Source organism: Camelus ferus, chromosome 13 (assembly GCF_009834535.1).
Source record: "Camelus ferus isolate YT-003-E chromosome 13, BCGSAC_Cfer_1.0, whole genome shotgun sequence".
NCBI lineage: Eukaryota > Metazoa > Chordata > Mammalia > Artiodactyla > Camelidae > Camelus > Camelus ferus.
In genome coordinates, this window is record NC_045708.1 from 12,606,477 (window position 1) to 12,620,572 (window position 14,096).

Here is a 14,096-nt window from a genome sequence, read left to right on the forward strand (position 1 = left end):
GATGACAAGGACGTGGTTTGGAGGTGGGTCGGCTCCCTCTTGCCTTCCGGGAGAGAACTGGGTGGGTCCAGAAATTGTGACCATATTGGTTCTGGGCTTTTCCTTTGGTAAAAGGGAGAACAAAGAAAGTTTGGGGGTGGGGTAGGATGGAGAAGACATCACTTTGGTTTTCACGATCAGAAATCAAATTCCCCATCACCCGGAAATGTAGCAAAGTTGGCTCTCCCTGGGCCGGGAGGCCTGCGTCTGAGGGTTTTCTCCCCAACCCCGCTGTCCTGAGACTGCATCAGCCACTTGTAAAGTGGGGCTGATCCTGCTTGTCTGGTCCTCCAGGGTTATTGGGAGAGATTGCATTAGAACAATGAAAGGGCCTGTAAACTGTAGAGTGCGTGCCCAAGTATGAGGTGATGGCTGCTGCAGTGTGTCAGAGTTCGAAAGGAACTTTGTGATCATTCTGCTAAGCCCTCTTCATGTAAGAAGGTGCTGTTAAGCCCCTGCTGTGTGCCAGGCAGAGGCCCTGGTGCGCTCAAGGATCTCCGGGTTCCAGTGGGACCAGGAGACCTGTAAACAGGCAAGTTTGGTGTCTCCTGATGACCCCTGAGAACCCGAGGATGGTCACCGAAACCAGCCTGAATAGACCCGGCAGCCTTGCTGGCGGAGGCCACCCACGAGCTGGGTTCTGCCGGGTGAGCAGGAGTGTGCCAATGAAAGGGTGGGGCATTCCAAGCAGAGGAAGCTGGAGTTCAAAGGCAGGGAGGTATGAGACAGCATGGCTGGACCATTAGGAAGCCAAGAGCTGGACAGGGAGGGGTGGGGTCTCCGGAGTCAGGGGCTGTGGAAGCTAGTGGATTTCGAAGGAGAGGGCAGAGGCTCGGGTAAAGAACAGGAGATCTGCCCCAGCCATTTTCTGTCCACCTCCATCCACCCAACCTGGGCTGGACTCTGCCCTGAGCAGACCTCGTTCCTGCCTACCCGAAAGCTTTGATGAGCCAGAGAGCTCGTCACCCTCTTGTCCCTTATCCTATCCTCAGGCTGCTCTGGGGCTCACTCGAATCACAGAACTTCCTGTTTTATGCCTGTCCTGGCCTCAGTTCATCTAAAGCAGTGTTTCCTCCAGCAGACTGGGGAATTCCCAGCATCGGGGTGATGCCTTCTCATCAGATTGAGAGCTTTCTAAGACAGAGGCTGCTTTCCCCCCATAAGCTTGTCCCAAGGGAGTGGCTGTTTCTTCCTCGCTCTGTATGGGACTCCCCACTTCCCTGAGCAGAGACAGGATCTGGGAACCCAGAGAGAGGGTCCCTCACCATAGTCCTCCCTGGGGCTATCTCCAGGCCAGCACCTGGCTCTGTCCCACCCTCCCTTGGGGCCTCTCCATCCACAGCTGTTTGAGAGCCAGAGTGCAGACACTGCAGGGGGCCAGGAGGCTGCTCCCCTACTGCCCACCCCAAATCCAGCCTCTGTTAAATGAATGCGCTCCCACGTCCACTTTCCCAGCGGGTTCCCCTCCCCGTGCCAGCTGCACAGGCTTCCCCAAGAGACGACAACCGGCTTTCGGTGCATGGAGGACTCAGCTCCAGCCAGCAGGGCCTCTCAGTGGCCAGGTCCACCTAATCCGATTGATTAATTAAACTCTGAGGCTAAAGGGTTCCCAGGGGTGTGGGGGGAAGGGACAGCATTTTGGAAACCGAATGCGGTGGCATCAGGGATCTTTGTGTTCCTTCTTACTTATGATGCTTCAGTTCTGTATCCCCTCCCCCCACTTTCTTTTTCTGTCATCATCATCATCATTAATAATGATAATCCTTCAAGTGCCCTTTCCAGGTTCCAAATGACTCCCATGGTCTTCATTTCATTCTGTCCTCAGAGCAGTCCAGTGGGGCATGCAGGGATGCATCATCATCCTTTTTCACATCTGAGACAATGGAGGTCCAGAGAGGCGATGCAACTTGTCCAAGGCCACACAGCACGGGGAGAGACAGAGCTCAGAATTCAAGTGTCAGGCCTTCCAGACCAGGACTCTGGACTAGACCAGAGCAGCCCCAGAGGCCCCCTAGACTCCCCCCAGACTCCCTCCCGATCTGCACCTCCTCCTCATCCGTCTCCAGGAACAAGCACGAGCTTACTCGCTCTGTGGCCTCTCGCAAGTTACTGAACCATTCTGAGCTTCGTTTCCCTATTTGTAAAAGATCCAACAGTCCCAGCTTCATAGACCTGGCACACCGAAGAATGACACAGACCTACAAGGCGGCGGGGTGGGATCTCTTCCCCTGAGCTGGGCCAGGGAGGAGGCAGGAGATCTTTTCCAGGGGCCTAAAGTCACAGACGATAGTCCAGCTCTCTTGAAATCTCTCTGGATCTCCCAGCTAGCAGGACACAGCTGTGCTCTCCCTGCTCACTGTCCAGAAGGTTGTTATGGTAACCACCATCATCCTGGAGGACCATTCCCAGATCTCTTCCATCCACAGAGACCTGTGGGCTGTGTCTTCTCCAGGCTGGGTTCCCATCTGGTTATCTCTCTAGGCCCATGGAGTTCCCAGATCCATTCTGAATAAGGGGCAGGAGGGCCAGGGAGATGAGGAAGAAATAAACTCAGAACTCCATGAGGACCTGGAAAGCCGCCAGTAATTTGGATGGTACGGGGGCCTGCATGGGCACTAAGGCTGGGTGAGGATCAGTATCAGAAGCACCGCGAACTTATCCGCCCAGCACCTCCTTTGCTAACATGTGACTTTGGTGACAACCCTATGGCCTGTCCTGTTGTTTCCTTAATGTTTTACTTTGTCCAAAAGTATCCTTAAAAACTGAATTCAAGGAAACTAATTCTTTTCTAAGTAGAATATGCATATTATGTCCTACAAATAGATGGGAACCATAAAGACAAATATTATAAAAACAAACGATGGCATTCAATCCTACCTGGAGACTTTTGTGTGCAGAAAGAGCCTGAGTTAAAAGGGGGGACCAACGGTGCTAAAGATGTGCTGTCCTGTGGGGCAGCCACCAACCCCATGCAGCTATGTAAATTTGAATTAAAATAAAGTAAAATAAAAAACTCTGTTCTTCAGTTGCACGAGGCACATTTCAAGCGCTCAGTACCACACGTGGCTGATACCATATTGAACTGCACGGACCTAGCATATGTCCATCATCATGGAAAGTTCTATTGGACAGCGCTGCTCTAGAACTGAACTAAGACTTAATCCGTCTGGGGTTTCTCCCAAGATAGGGCTGTGCCTCCTCCATCAGGCTGGAGCGCTCCGTCTCCTCCCCATTCTGACCTTACAGATCTGAGTACAGTGTCTACACATAGGTTTTGTCCCCGACAACCTGGATTCCCCACCCCACTCAGCTCCTGTCTGAGCCCAAGGGTCCTCACTGGAGGATGGAGCCTGGTGCCCCATTCCCCATCCGTGGGCCGGCCTCCTTTCTTGCCTGCCAATCTCTGCCTCCTCCTTCTGAGGCCCCAAGGGCTCTCCTTGTCAATGTCAGAAAACTGAGGTTGTGCAGTGAGTTTCAGGAAATGAATCCTTGGGATTAGTTCTATTTGGCTCTGAGCCCCAGACATGTTGGGGAAAGCAGCCCAGGATGCCAGCTGTGTCCATTGTGGCCTCCTCTCAGTGACAGGGGGCTGGGCAGCTGGGAGAGGGCAGAGGAAGGGCTGGATCCTATCCCAGGTCTCTGCCGTTAGGGATAAGGCGGGCAGTGATGAAGACAGGGCACCCTTGCCATTGGCTCCCTTGTTGTGTGACGTCACAGTCAGTGGCCAATAAAAAGCAGAGATGACTTCTCGATGCCAAGTTAGTAGGTTGGAGGGAAAAGGAATCCATCCAAGACTGGATGACCTGCCGGCTGTGGATGCAGGCCCCTTGTAGCCTCCTCCATCATGCCTGTTAACATGCCATGCTCTTCCCCGGGCCTGGAATGCCTTTCCCTTCACCTCCACTTCACATCTAAGAGTCTGCATTAGGTGTTTTTTTTTCAGGATTGGGGGAAGGTCGTCCCTTATGGGAGGAGGCTAGGCCTTATTTGTGTAAGTAACATTTGAAGCAATTGAATAAGAACGGGACAGGGGACAGGAGAGCTGGGTCCAAGCGTGTGTGTGAACATTTGCTGAGGGACTTTGGGCATTTGTCCTACTTATCTGTGACTCAGTTTCTCCCATCTGTGGTGTGAGCGCATGATCTCTGAGGCTTCTCCAGTTTGACTCAGGCGAGCTCTCCAAGCAAAGTTTACATAGCAGGTGCTCTGTCAGTGCTTTCAGGAATGAATGAATGACCAGACGTAGAATTGCGTCCAGAAATACCGAAGATGGAGATGGAAAGGGAGAGGAGAGAGACGTGAAGCAAAAAATAAAAGGGGGAAGGGAGAAGTGGGGAGGAGGAAGATAATCTCTGATGGCTGGCCCTCTCTTTTCCCTCTCCCTTCCCTGGTTTCCTCTTCTCACCAGCCCCTCCTCCATACTCCAGTTCCACTGGGGCTGCCGAGGGTGCAGCTTCAGAGGCCTGGCTAGGGAACTGCTTACTAGCATCCCTTCTGCTGGAGCAGAAATGAACAAGAGGCCCAAACTTGTTGGGGGCAGAAAGTCAGTTCAGTCCAATAGTGTCTTCAGCCCTCACTACTGAGGAACTTGATCAAGCCCTTCCTGCAGCCTCCCTCGCCTGGACCTACAGGTGTAGATTCTTGGCCTGACAGCCCATCCAGGGCTGGGAAGTGAGCTGGCCCCAGACTCCTGGTATCTCTTTGCACAGAAAGCAAAGGCTTCACCCACCACCCAGGCTCCAGGGTGGAAATTGGTGGGGATGATGGGATGGGAGCCATGGCCATGACCAAGATCAGCAGGTGAGGTCTCCTCCTCCAGCCCAGAAGATCCTGAAACATCCCAGGAAGGGCCCAGGTGTGGAGGTCATGTAGTCCAAACCGTTCATACTACAAATGGAGAAACTCAGGCCTGAGGAGGGATGGTAGCCTTCCTATCATCACAAGAAGCTGGAATCTAGGCTTCCTGTCTCTGGCCCTGGGCACAAGCATTGACTCCCTCTCTCTGACCCTTCCTTTCTTCTTGCTTCCTCCTTTCCTTAGTTTTTGCAATATTTTCCCAAAATGTAATAGGGTCGTTGTTTAAATGATCATTGTTTTAAAAATACTGAACTATAAGTTAGTTTAAACTATAAACAAGTTTAAAAAAGCAAACAAAAGTCCTATCACCCTGAAGGTTAACATTTGCTACTCTTTCAAGTATAATGTTCTATAATGTGTGAAGCGTGTTTTTTCCAAAAGTGGGATAGAGCTTTGCAAACTGGTTTGTACCTTGCCTTTTTTTTAAAGTCAGGTTTATTGAGCTACAGTGAAAATATTGTGAAGTTCTCCCTTTTTCGGAGACCATAGTTCTAGAAATGTTGACAAATGTATTTCATCATGAAACCATCCCCTGAGTCCTATGTCATGTACGTTCTTCCACATCAGTGGAAATAATCTAAATGCCCAGCTACAGGGGATTATTTTTTTAATGAAATTGCTGGGCTGTAAATTATTTAACCAATCCCCTAAGGTTGGACAGGGAGGTTGCTTCCCAGCCTTCAGTCTGGTGAACAGTGCTGTGTGAATATCCTTCCTGTGCTCAGGAGGGATCTGATCTTCAGGGCCGTGGTGGCCTGAAGATGGGCACAAGGCACCTCTCCATCTCACTGGGCCCCCACTCTCTCCCTCACTCTCGCCTGGCTGTAGGGAACCGTCTGGACGAGGGCTCGGATGTGGAGTCGGAACCTGACCTCCCTCTGAAGCGTAAGCAGCGCCGCAGTCGGACCACGTTCACGGCTGAGCAGCTGGAGGAGCTAGAGAAGGCCTTCGAGAGGACTCACTACCCGGACATCTACACACGCGAGGAGCTGGCGCAGAGGACCAAGCTGACCGAGGCTCGCGTCCAGGTGAGGAGGTGCCTGGGGTGGGGGGGTTTGCACTGTGGGCATCATCTAGAGACCGGGACTGAGGAGGTAGGGGGAGCCCGGGTTGGAAGGTTTAGTGGGCCCCCCGGGGTGGGGGGATTTCTGCAGCAAGTGGTCCACGGACCGTGTAGGCAAGGAATGCCCCCAGCCCTTGGTGCAGAGTAAGTGAGCAGCAAATTGATTAACTGGCTGCCCAAGTGGTGGACAAGCCCCAGGGAAGCGGCAGTGAGGACTTGGATTGCCTTCACATCTGCCAACAAGTACTTCAGGAAAATGAGGGAAGGAAGGATGGAGGGAGAGACAGAGAAGAAGAGGAGAAAAGCAGGAGGGAGGGAAGAAGGAGGGCCATTCGTTCAGCCAGAAAAGACAGCTCAGGGAGGAGAAAAATCCAAACCTCTGACTGGGGAGGAAGGAAATGGACGAAAATGTCAGAACAGGCCTGGCTTCCTAAGATGGGTAATGAGTCTCCTGTCATGAGAAGCATGCAAGCTGACTCCTGGGTGCATGTTCCTGATGGATTAGAAGCATCCAAGGGAGGGTGGGCAGACCTTGAACACCTCCTCCACACCCTCAAAATGTGTGGTTCCTGATCAGTGGGGCTGGGGAAGGGAGGGCAGAGAAAGCACAATCTGCCTAAGGTTCAAGGCCTGCAGTTGCGAGGGGTTATTGCTTCCTCTCCCCAGGGGCAGCTCTCAGATTCCGAGAGGTCTACACTTGTTCTCCTGGAGTCTCTGGGGGCTGGGCTGGGAAGAGCTCGGGCTGGGTGGGGGCAGAGGAGCAAGAGAGGGGTCTGATGCACCGCTCCGGTGGGAACTCGTTCCTGGTCTGGCCTCTCTGTGAATGGGGGAGGCGGGTCTGCAGAGGGACGCCCCCCAACTGTTCACTGGGGGTGCTTCTATCCGAGGAGCGGCCAGCCTTTGTTGGGCACCTGCCTTGTGCCAGGGGCAATGCTCAGAGCTTCTCCCACCTGACCCAAGGGAACCTCAGACCACCTCCTCAGGTCAGGATGGTCACTCCCCAAGCCACAGGCACAGAATTGAGGCTCAGAGGAGCCACACGCGGCAGGGCACAGAGTTCAAGGGAGGCTGAGCTGGGCCTGGAACTCCAAACCCTCCAGGGTCTTTTCATCCGGAAGAAGGAAATGGACGCAGAGCCTGGGGTTTGAAAGCGACAAAGTTCTGGAAGCAAAGTGGCACTTAAGCAATCCAGGAACCAACGCCTTCCCTCTGCCCACCCCACCCCCATCCTGGAGTGGGGGACCCTTGGCTGCCGTAGAGGGGGACCCCGAGGGGAGGGGGGCGGCGGCAGCAGCAGGCTCACCTCATTCCCTCCCCGCCTCTCTGGGGTGATACCCGAGCCTGCCCCCAGCCCCGGCCTCCCTCCCCTGCCCCGGTCCTCCTGCAGCTGTTCTCCTGGGCACATTCCTGGGTGCTTTCTCACTCCCACGTCTGGCGACCACGGCTGCTTCCCACCACCTTGAAGCCTGACTGCTCCTTGTAAAATTTCCTGGCTGTCAGGGCAGTGCTTTTATTGGCCCAGGGGACCCAGAAACAGGTGTCACTCAAGGTCCAAGGATAGAGGGGGGCTGGGAACAGGGGGAGCGGCCAGAGCCCAGGCAAACCCACAGTGAGGGGGGCGAGAGCAGACATCCTCCACATGCTGACTCCCCCTATCAGACTATGAGCTGCCCCAGGACGGGGCTCAGTCTCCCCCCAACCCTTAGCCTGAGAACTTGGACTGATCCCAGCAGAGGATCAATACATGTTGAGTTTTTAAAGAATGAACAAAGGCCGACCCAAACAGTCAAGACAGGAATAATAGAACATTTGGCCTGGAGAAGAGAAGGCTTGAAGAACGCTGCTGCTCTGAGACACCCCAGGGGGTGGACCAGGGTGGATAAGAGGATATCCTAAAAGTCCCATATAAAGGTCTGCAGGGACGAAAGCGCAAGACTGGGAGCCACAGGCCTGGGTTCCCCTCGGTTTCTGACTCTGATCAGTTGGCTTACCTTCAACAGGTCACTTTCCTCTCCTGAGACTTAACTTCCCATCTATAAATAAAGTGATCAAACTAAATGAGCACCAAGTCTCCTTAAAGTTTTAGGGTCCTTACACATCAACAATCAGAGCTGCCCTGTGGGGTGATGAGATCCCTGTTACCAGAAGTATTCAAGAAAAAGTACAATGTCCAGTGGATCGGAGACCCTAATGAGACAGTTCCTGCTGTGGACAGCGGGGCAGGGTCCTTGAAGCCCCCTGAGCACTGCTTAGGTTTTACGGCTCTATACTTTTGGTGTCTTGGCCTCTGATTCTAAGAGTCTGTGGTTCAGGGATTTTTGCAATCCTGTGCCACCTCATTTCAGTGGCGCTGGGAGATGGTGGGAGAGTCGAGTGGTTCAGAGTGGGCTCAGAGCCAGATGCCTAGGTGTGGATTCCAGCTCCATCACTTACTCTCTCTGCCCTCAGTTTCCTCATCTGCAAAATGGAGATGACAGTAATAGGGTTCACTTTGTTCTGAGGATTAAATGATTGCATGTAAACACGCGCACGACACACACATACACACACGCAGTCAGGAAGTGCCTGGCACACAGAAGGGCCATGAGTGGGGACCATTATTATTAAAATTCCACCTGTTTTTGGTGGTTCCAATTCTGGCCACCCTTGAAACTCCAGGTTCATTCATCTGGCAATCATATTGGGCACCTCCTGTGTGCCAGACATCATTTAATTAGGCAGAGTTCTAGTCACTTAAGTATGTGACCCCCCTCTGCCTCCTCTACAGCCTGCTCCCCAGCAAAGGGTCAGGAGCCATTCTCCGAAGCCTGGTGCCCCTGATATCTCGCAGAGATGCCCTGTCTCAGCCCACAGAAAGCCCAGCCACCTTCCAGTGTAGGAATAAGATGTAGATGCCATTCTGGGTAAGCACTTTGCCTGTGTTAACTCCTAGAGCCACCTAGAAGTGAGATGCTATTATTAGCAACGAAGAAAGTAAGACACAGAGGAACAACAGAACTTGTCCATCTTAGTGAGGAGTCAGAGGCAGGATTCAAACCCAGGCAGTCGGGCTCTTAACCATCATGTTACACTTTGGGAGGACGGAGGTGCCTGCTGGGGTGGAGGCAGCCCTGGGGAAACAGGACAATGAGGAAGAAGAGGTGAGAGAAAAAAGCAAAAGGCATGTCCTCTCCTCCAGGAAGTCCTCCTGGATTGTGAAAGGAGTTAGAAGCCCCTTCTCAGACCTCCTTATAGCACCTTGCATACCACCCCGTCTGAGCTTACTACTCTGGAGGGTAACTGTCCTTTGACTCACCTGTCGTGCACCTGGCCAAGGGCAGCTTGAAGGCTCGGACTAGGTCATGCTCACCATCTATCCTTACTGTCCTGTTTGACATGGATCGGAGTCCTGGGAACAGTCTGAGATGAAGAGGAGGGAGGTCAGGAAGGCAGGGAGGAGAAGGGAAAGGAAGGGAAGGGGGAAGAACGCTTCCAGCGTGTTTGGGTCCTCTCCATTTGAGGGACGGTGACCCCTGCCGAAGGGACAGCTGCGTCCAACAAAACTGTAGCGGCGTGCCCCAAACTGAAGTCACTCTCCGACCTTCTTTTGGCCACATTTGCATATTATCCGTATTGTCCTGTTCTTTTTTTATAAAATTAGTCTGTTTTTAAAAAGTAAATTTTAATTAAGGTATAGTTGATTTAACAAGTCTATGTAAGTTTCAGGTATACATAGTGAGTCACAATTTTTAAAGGCTATACTCCATCTATATTTATTATAAAATATTGGCTATGTTCCCTGTGCTGTACAGTATATCCTTGTAGCTTATTTATTTTATACATAGTAGTTTGTAGTTTTTAATCCCCTCAGTGTATTTTAAAATAAATGTGTGTATCACTCTCATAAAAGGAAGGCAGTTGGAAACACACACACACGGGGGAAACAAGACAACACGGAGAAAGTCCTGCAGGAAACATCACTCGCCAAGGCATCCTCTCTGTGCATTAAATGGGGAGATTGGCAAGTGTTGGAAAGGCGCTAAGGATGTGTGAGTGACAAGCTGAGACCTTCCCTTCCACACGCTCCAGGCCTGGAGGAGAAGGGACTGGTTCAGGGTTATTTAAGTCTGTGTCACTCACCTTCTGGGATGTCTGCACCAAGGAGTGGCAGGAGCCCCACCCTTTGGTAAACACAATTTAAACAAAACTGTTCCCCACACCCTCGCCTGGAAGCAGGGAGCAGGGAACACTGCCCATTCCTCACCATTTCAGAGGCAGCCTCAGTCTGACTGGTCGGCATCCATCCCACCCAGGACGCCCGTTGGGGAGCCCTGGCTGCCCTGGGGAGGTGCGGAGAAGCCAGGACTTTCATTTTATTCCGGACAGTTTGCAATCCTGATTTGGCTGCCACATCTCCTTTCTCTGTGAATCCTAAGCAGGTCAGAGCCAGCTGCTCTGTCCATCCAGCTTGAAAAACTGAACTCTGTTTTCCCCTTGGAGAAAAGACAGATGATACCAGGGGCCCATGTGCACCTGCCACCTGCCTGAGACTCCCTTCCCGCGTGTCAGCAGACGCGGCCTAGAGGTTTGGGGGTCTTAAATGATCCATGCCAGGGGAGGCCAGGTCGTCACTCACCAAGGGGGGCTCCCCACTGAGCCTTTGTGGCCCCAGCACCAGCAAAGACCCACCAGAGCCATCTCTGCCTTCCACTGTTCATTCATTCATTCATTCATTCATTCAACAAGTACTCCTATAGAGCTGTGAGCAGTGGACAAGGAATGCCTGACCTCTGCCCCTGGGGCTCAAGGCTCAAAGGGAAGGCACAGAGCCAAGAAACAGATAAAGACAATAATGGTTTGTGTGAGGCAGCTCATAGCTGGAGGCCTCCTGAGAAGGTGGGGGGACCTGCCTGGACTTACTTTCATGCAGGGATCCATCACTGGAGCAGGAGGCATTTCCGCTGAGCCCTGCAGGCCAAGGAACCAGCAGTGGGAAGAGTATTAGGGTTAGAGGGAACAGCATGTGCAAAGTCCAAAGGTAGAAAAGAGTTTCCCCAGAGCAGCCCCACTTCCCATGCCCATTCTCTTTCTCTGGCCGGTCCCAGGGAACTGGCTGCGAATTCAGACAAGAGGGTTCTAGAAAATCAGACTGATTGAAGTTTGATCCATTACAGACTAGCAGTGTGGCCTTAGGCAAGTGATTGGACCTCTGTGAGCCTCAGTTTCCCCTTCTGGGGAATGGGGCTAGTAGGGCATGCCTCATGGGTCTATGTATATGTCTGTGTGAGGTGGGCTTTCCTATACAAGGGGGCCCGTGCAGCATAAGCCAAGCAGGGCCTCAGGCTCTTGACCAAGAACTGGCTTTTACATCTGAGTCTGGCAGGTGGGTCTCATTCAGGTGGGTTCTCGATGTATGGCTTCCTCCTGGGGGGCTTCCTGGAGGAGGTGGAGAGTGAGCGTGTGTCGGAACAAGGATGGTCACCCACTGACAGCCTTCAGGGCAGGAGCAGCTACAGTGAAAGGGCGTTGGACAGAGTCACTCAGACCTGGCTGTGCCTCTGACCCACCCTGTCACGTAGGCAAGTTCCCCACTCTCTCTGGGTCTCAGTTTGCTCATCTGTAAGATGCAGGTCATGATAATGACTTCCTCACTGGGTGGTCGAGAAGACAGAATGCGATGGCACCTATAAAAGCGCTCTGCAAACTGTCCTCCTGCGGAGGATGCCGGCTTGATCGAGGGTGATGGCTCGGGGGACCGGTTCTAGCTATGTCTCAGATCCCTGCCAGGAGCCAGGCTGAGGGCTCTCCATGCTCCGCTCTCCATCCCCCAGGTCTGGTTCAGTAACCGCCGTGCCCGTTGGCGTAAGCAGGCAGGAGCCAACCAGCTGGCAGCGTTCAACCACCTTCTGCCAGGCGGCTTCCCGCCCACCGGCATGCCCACGCTGCCCCCCTACCAGCTGCCGGACTCCACCTACCCCACCACCACCATCTCCCAAGGTGAGTGCTCAGCCCCACCCTGGCATCTCAGCCATATCCTTTCACCCTCCCTCCCCCGGCCCCCGTCTGCCTCCTTCCTTAACAAAGAAGGAATAAGAAGGTTTGGGTGTTTTTTAATGATCATTTGTCTACTTTCATGTGGATAGACTATTAAGACAAAAGAGATGGGGTTCTGCCCTTGAACTTCTTCACTCTGCATCCAGGGGAAGATGAGCAAGGTAGCCTCCATGCACACGGTCAGAACAGAGTTTCTCCAACTGTAAAGTCATGTCAATCTCCTGGGTCTCATTAAAATGCAGAAGAAATGGTGGTGAGCCCTGTAGGCAGAGAAGGGTAGCTCCCCTCCCTCCCTGGCTCCGGTCCCAGACTCTGCCCCCTCCCCAGCACACATTAAGAGTTCCACTACTTGACTTCTGCCTCATGGAGCCCCGTGGCTCCCTCTTAAAGGACTGGCAGGCTGGAATTCTGGAGGCTGAGGAGAGAGGCCTCCCTGTGATTCTTGATAAGAAACTCAACCATTGCCAAGGGTGACTGTCCCATCTTCTGGAAGGCTGCATGGAGGGGCCGTGACAGAGAGGAGTAACAGCCCAGTAGCTAGGAACAGGACAGCAGTTCAAACCCCGGCTCCCCACTCACTAACCTTGTTACCTTGCATCTCACTGAGCCTTGGTTTCTTCATCTGTAAAATGGTAATCATATTCTCGCTTCCCATTCTTAGTATTTGTAAAAGCACCTGGCGAGTGGTCAGTGCTCACAAAATGCTATCAGGAGAGGCCTGGGCAGATTGACAGAGTCCTCAACGAGCTCTGACGTTCAGTCCAGATAAGGTTTATTGAGCACCTGCTATGTGTCGACCGCTGAGATCAGGGCCGGTAACTGTAGGTGCCTAGAGGTTATCTGGAGTATTGATTGGCTGTCAGTCAAGGCTTGCCCAATCCCAGTGTCCTCCCCAGAAGCTCGTTGTCCTGTCCCAAGTAGCGAGGGAAGGCGGTCGCCTCCCCTCTCCCTCCACTGGCTGGAGGCTGGGAGAAGGAGGCTCAGGGTCTACCTTCCAAGCAGGAGGCGCTTTACCTTCCCTCACCCTCTGGGGTGAGGCCGCTTGCTCAAGCCCGCTCCTGGGTCTCTCCGCAGATGGCGGCAGCACCGTGCACCGGCCCCAGCCCCTCCCGCCGTCCACCATGCACCAGGGCGGGCTGGCTGCGGCCGCGGCAGCCGCGGACACCAGCTCTGCCTACGGAGCCCGCCATAGCTTCTCCAGCTACTCGGACAGCTTCATGAACCCGGCGGCGCCCTCCAACCACATGAACCCCGTCAGCAACGGCCTGTCTCCTCAGGTAGGTGGCCTCGCCTCTCTTCCCCGGGTCCCACTGCCAGATGCTCGCCAGCCCAGTCAGCAAGGGCTCTGGGAGACACAGGCTGGCTCTCCCTTGGGGAAGAATTCGCTGCTCTCCACCAAACCCACTGGCTGTTGGACACCTTGAAATAGTTAAGTGGGAGGCGGAACTGCTCCTTCCACTTTCACTTGTCTATATTCTGTGACCCTTTACCCTGGGTTTATCTTCTTCAAGCTGGAGACCTGGGTGATGCAGTGGGCGGATGGAGAGAAAAGGTTTCCATACTTCTCGTTACCCAGAGACAGATACCGTATTATAGACTTGCTCCTGACTGGTTAGCCACCCAGAACTTATTAAACTGGCCCACCAGCTTCTTCGTGGCTGTTCACTCCAGAAAAGTCAAGCATTTTCAGATGGTGTGCTGGTGGAAGCCTTGCACCATTTCCTATGGGATGCTGACTGTGGTTGGGGTTTTGTTCTAGACCCAGGAGTTCTTCCTGTGCTCCATCTTTCGCCTTTCATGAGGAGTGACCAATGAGTAAAAGGCAGGACCACATCCTATTGGTGGAGAGAACTGTGGTGGGGCGGTTCTAGCTGGGGAACTCTACTCCCATTGGGTCTGGGAACTCTATTCATTCGCATATGATTGGTTGCTGGTTAAGTCACTCATTGCCCGATGATGCTGATGAAAGTCATGGGACCATCTTTAGATGGAGTCAGAAAGATGAGGCTGAGGCTGGTGGTGGTTATTGGTGGGTTTGGGGAACAGGACTCCGTGATGCTGGAAGTTCTAGCAAACTGGAGGAACTGCTGAGTTCATTTTTGTA

The 14,096-nt window shown here is 53.1% G+C and overlaps 1 protein-coding gene across 4 annotated transcripts in view; it reads left to right on the forward strand.

The window, feature by feature from the left end:
- The window catches only part of PAX7 (paired box 7), a 101,547-nt gene that overhangs the window by 47,546 nt on the left and 39,905 nt on the right, over positions 1 to 14,096 (forward strand). For all 4 annotated transcript variants that reach the window (XM_006188265.2, XM_032495304.1, XM_032495303.1 and 1 more), the window contains exons 5-7: positions 5,725 to 5,924; positions 11,770 to 11,935; positions 13,067 to 13,269. In XM_006188265.2, the coding sequence (XP_006188327.2) occupies positions 5,725 to 5,924; positions 11,770 to 11,935; positions 13,067 to 13,269 (569 nt within the window). The remainder of the gene's footprint in view (positions 1 to 5,724; positions 5,925 to 11,769; positions 11,936 to 13,066; positions 13,270 to 14,096) is intronic.